The sequence below is a fragment of the Montipora foliosa genome, chromosome 8 (genome assembly GCF_036669935.1).
Source record: "Montipora foliosa isolate CH-2021 chromosome 8, ASM3666993v2, whole genome shotgun sequence".
NCBI classification, from domain to species: domain Eukaryota; kingdom Metazoa; phylum Cnidaria; class Anthozoa; order Scleractinia; family Acroporidae; genus Montipora; species Montipora foliosa.
The window spans coordinates 10,080,989-10,085,988 of record NC_090876.1 but is presented as its reverse complement, the minus strand read 5'-3'; the positions used below and the strand labels follow the sequence as shown (position 1 = coordinate 10,085,988).

Here is a 5,000-nt window from a genome sequence, read left to right as displayed (position 1 = left end):
GCTGTCGTTATCCATAGCTATGTGGCCAACCCACTTTTTCAGGACACTTGTAATGAATGGTTTATAGGTGGAAGAGTTAGGAGGCATGGCCAAGGCAGTAGCTGCTGGAATGCCAAAACTGCGAATAGAGGAATGTGCGGCTAAACGACAAGCGAGGATCGACTCTGGCTCAGGTAAGAGACGGTGAACACACGAAAAGATGAGACAGCGGTTAACCTCGTTTTCAGGTAACGGGATTTAAGGGAGACCCTGGGAACGAGATTGAGCATCAATCCATTTTTGTTCAATTTTGCCCCTCTCATTGTTGAACCTGAAGGAATGGAACCAACGTGACACTCATACACTCATTCAATCGATCCTGTAAGCCTCCATGTAACTGAGCCGTGCACAAACTAATATATTGATTTAGCCAAGCCTAAAAGCAGAGCTCTCGGGTTATTTACATCATTTGCGTTTGGTTGAAAACATGGGTCCTCAAAGACCTATGAAACTAAATAACTTTTCTGGACTTAATTATTATAGCAATGTGGCTTAGAATATGTCATTTTAAAGGTTGTAAAATAGGTTTTCCAGAATAAAAATTCAGCACTTTTCAGAAAGCGTCGTAAGTACAAAAATTCGCAAAAATATTGTTCTGGTACAAAAAGTTGAAAAAAGAAGTTTTTTAATTTAGTCAACCAATATTTCCACCAAATTTGGCTGAAAAAGAAGAATCCGAGAATTTTTTTACTTATGTATCAACACCTGTCATTTCTCCATGACGACAAACAAAGGCGATTGTGTTTTGCATAGTTAATTGCGTTTCGGACTACGATTCTCTACTTGCACAAATCCCATAATAAACCTCTTCCTCTCCCGCCCCCCGGGGAAATTGTTCCCCCCCCCCCCCCCAAAAAAAGGTAAAATTTGCATAGGCATTGTTTTCGATTTCTCTTGGGACATCTTCATGTTCGAGAAGAAATCGCAAGCAATGTGGTAAAAGAGATATATCATGGGATTTGTGCAAGTAGGGAACGCAAATGTTAATCTCCATCAGACTAACCTTAATTCCTCGATGTTATTGTCCAGCTGCCGTTCTAAAATTGCTTGAAATTGCTTCCCTGATATTTTTCCCATTCATTAGCAGAGGTTTTTCTGCGAAAAATCATTTCGAACAGTCGAAAAAAAGCAATTATGTTTGCACATACGAACCACATACGGGACCTGGCCGGGGACATTGTGTTGCGTTCTTGGGCAAGACACTTTACTCCCTCGGTGCCTCTCTCCACCCAGGTGTATAAATGGGTACCAGCGAAATGCCGGGGGTAACCCTGCGATGGACTAGCATCCCATCCAGGGGGGAGTAGAAATACTCCTAGTCGCTTCATGCTACAGAAACCGGGGATAAGCTCCGGGCTGATGGGCCACTAGGCCTGTAAGCTGACTTTACCTTTTTATACGAACCACACAAACCCCCTTCACTGAGGCGGCCATTTTTGCGCCGAGCTCTAAACTTGAGCCCGCGATATGTTCACTTAATACTGGTCACATTGGCATGATGGAGGGGAGGACGTACATACGTACGAACGGGGGGTCGCAAGATTACGTCATAGCGAAAACCAAAATTTCTCGCATTAATTCTCCCATAATACACCTCTTTTACCACCCAAAATTTTGCATAGACATTGTTTTCGATTCTCTTCATCTTCATGTCCCAGGAGAATTGCAAACAATGATTATGCATGATCTTTTAGGGTAAAAGAGATGTATTATGGGATTTGTCCAAGTAGAGAATCGATGGGCGATCATATTTTCTTAACCATGGTGTTCCGCGCGCGCGCCGGAGCTCCTCTATTAAACTTTACGTTGTTTTGAGCTTCTTAAAGAATTGCCAATTCCTAATAGTCCTTTTTCTGAATTTATTTGTTTGGTGATCCTCAGAAACTATTGTTGGTGTTAACAAGTATCGCTTGGAAAAAGAAGAGGCCATTGAAGTGCTTGTCGTGGATAACACCAAAGTCAGAGAACAACAGGTTAGATTTTTTGTACGATTACTTCAATGGCCGTTTTTATACTTCAGACGCATAATCCGTCCAGACGAATGTTATCCGTCTAGTGCAAAGACGGGACGAAATATAGAAGACGCATAATCCGTCGGGGACAAACTTTGAGCAAAGATTTCTTTCTGTGCCTGTTAAATTCGTGTAGTATAAAGACGGACACAGTTCGAACTATCCACTTTAGTAGGTCTTCGAAGACGCACTAAACTGGATAGTTTGTCCAAACGCATCATGCGTCCTGTGTCCATCGTTATACTAGACGAATTTAACAGACGCTGGAAAAATGCTTGCCCAAGTTAGTCCCAGATGGATTATGCATCTAAAGTACAAAACCAGCCAATGTACTCTTTTCGAACTGATTTCTCCGGACAGGATTCATATCCTGTTTTTTGCCATAATTGGTCTGAGTTTGTGCTACAATAGTTATCCACATTGCCCGAGGGGTTTTTTCTTTGTTCACCGGTTACCTTCCCTCGATAATATACTGTTTATTCCACCTCTGAGGGCCGTGTGAGACGATCGCTATGATGGAAATACTCGTTTCTCTTCTTCAAAATTGGAGCCCCCTGTCACCCTTCCCTGTTAGAACTTCCCACATCATGCCATTAGCACCCTGCTAGCAGAGCCTTTCTTTTGCTTGCTCGATTTTGGCGTTCTCGAGAAAGGCTCTGCTTGGATCGAGTAAGATCTGTATTGAATATGCGCTGCATGTTGCCAGGATACAGTCTCGAACCCAAGCCTAATACGCCAGATCTCGCCGCCATCTTGGTTTTTCATGGTACAGCGGGCTCAATTATAACCATCGGTTTTGTCACTAAACGGACGCTCGCACTGGAAAAACCGGTTTGACGAGAGAAAACAAGATTGACTAGTCCAGAAGTTCGGGCTGCGGCGGCTTCAAAGAGTTGACGCGATTCGGGCAGAGCCTACTTTTCTCCTCCTCAGTAAACAAAAAGACAAAAGGAGGCTCTGCTCGCAGGGTGTGCCATTAGTTCCTTTTTCTTCAAAGTATGGTCTTTGGTTTTGCGATTTAATCCTACCTGATCGTTTTCATCTTTCCATTGTCCTGTAACCTGAGAGCCTCTGTGTCTGTACCTGTGTGTGTCTCTGCATGCCCCACCCCTCCCATCTCACATTTCATCGTTTGTCCCCACCCCTCCCCTCACATTAAGAACTGTTTCATTTTATTTCTTTGTTCGTTTATGCTCAAGTTGGAGAAACTGAAACGAATCAAGGAAAAGAGAAGTCCAGACGAGGTGAGAACAACATGCGGAATATCTACGTTGAAAGTCACCTGTTATAACCAGAAATACTCGAAATAAGATGAACGTGTATTGTATCCCTCTCCATTACTTCACTATCATTTGTGCCTGAAAATACGGGCAATAGCCGTCACTTCAGTTTCCCTCAAACTCTATCGTCCTCATGTAAATAGAAACATTTATGATAATCGTAGCCCTAAGAATTAACCTTCACACAAACGTCATCCCATCTGTTTTAAATATGGAGATATGTAGGTGATGTCTTCACCCGACGCGACACTGCCGGTGTAGGCAGTGCTGCCCAGTTGTTAGGGCGCTTGCCTTGATCCTGGTAGTCTATGGTTCGACTTCTCCGCTGCACTTGTAAAGGGCCAACTGATTTGTCTCTGGCTGGTTGGGATTCCGAGGCTGTGCTTCTGTTCTGTGGTGGCTGTTGTTTCTGTTTCATTGGCCCAGGAAGGCCCAATGGGGAGTGGTCAATTAAGTATGTATGTTCACTACTAGGAGATTTTCACTTATGTAGACTACGGAAGAGAAGATGTTGTTGCATAATATTTTGCTTCTCATCATACATTTTAAAAGATAATGTGAAAAAGGACTTTTTCTTTAAAGGTAAAATCTGCCATGGATGCAATCTCCGAGTGCTGCAAGACAGGAGAGGGAAATCTATTAGATCTTTCTATTAAGGTACAAAGTTGCCAAAAAATATTGAACTGCGGAATATCTCATTCCAAGGTGGCCAGATGGCCACCATTTTTTAGTATTCTTTTGTTTGTTTGCAAATTAGCCCTTCTTGCCATGAATTTTAAGTTTAAGAACGATGCATCATGGGCTAAATAGCATTTTAAAACATGTTTTAAAACGCTGCGACAATCGTAAGTCATATCGTAGGTCTGTCCTAAGCTTGTCGCATGCACCAAAAATCGTACCGTGTAAATCGGCCCTTAGGTGGCCACGGTGAGGCGCGTCGCACTGTAAGTGGAACTAATTATCGTCACAAAAACTTCCTACCTAGACTCGTTTTGAAGAGGAGGCAGACATGAATTCGGAAATGGCCTATTCAAGCTTAAATGAGACTAGAACCCGTGACTATTAAGCCCTCTGGGAGCTTTGGTCAATTGTGAGTTTGTATCATGTGCCGTTCGAGGCGAATAGATGATGGATTAATTTAGCTATGTTTATAAGGGCTGAGCTCATGGAATGCTAGTTTGCAGTTGCCAAGAGCGTAATCAAATAATTAAGGTTTATCATAACGGGTCTTTTTCACGCGGCATAGACAATAGATTTCGTACCCCGAACCTCGAGTTGAAATGTTCGGGAACGAGTTTCGGTGCACAAAAACAAACGTTTTCAATCCGCCGTGTGATTAAGGCCTATTATACACAGTTCATTTCCTTTTATAATGACAGGCAGCAAGAGTTCGCTGCACGGTTGGTGAAATCACTGAGGCAATGGAAAGGGTAGGTACTGTTAAACATTAAATAGGTACTCTTAAACATTAAATAGGTGCTCTGGGAGGCGCGGTGGCCTCATGGTTAGTGTGCTCGACACCGGATCGAGTGGTCTGGGTTCGGGGCCTGGCCGGGGACATTGTGTTGTGTTCTTGGGCAAGACACTTTACTCTCACGGTTCCTCTCTCCACCCAGGTGTATAAATGGGTACCAGCGTAATGCTGGGGGTAACCCTGCGATGGACTAGC

General features: G+C 43.3%; 1 protein-coding gene across 1 annotated transcript in view; it reads left to right on the top strand.

Annotated features, from left to right (window-relative positions):
• LOC138012857 (methylmalonyl-CoA mutase, mitochondrial-like) overlaps positions 1-5,000 on the top strand; it is a 32,524-nt gene that overhangs the window by 20,972 nt on the left and 6,552 nt on the right. Inside the window, exons 12-16 of the mRNA XM_068859770.1 lie at positions 68-173; positions 1,921-2,012; positions 3,251-3,295; positions 3,914-3,988; positions 4,711-4,761. Coding sequence (XP_068715871.1) covers positions 68-173; positions 1,921-2,012; positions 3,251-3,295; positions 3,914-3,988; positions 4,711-4,761 — 369 coding nt within the window. The remainder of the gene's footprint in view (positions 1-67; positions 174-1,920; positions 2,013-3,250; positions 3,296-3,913; positions 3,989-4,710; positions 4,762-5,000) is intronic.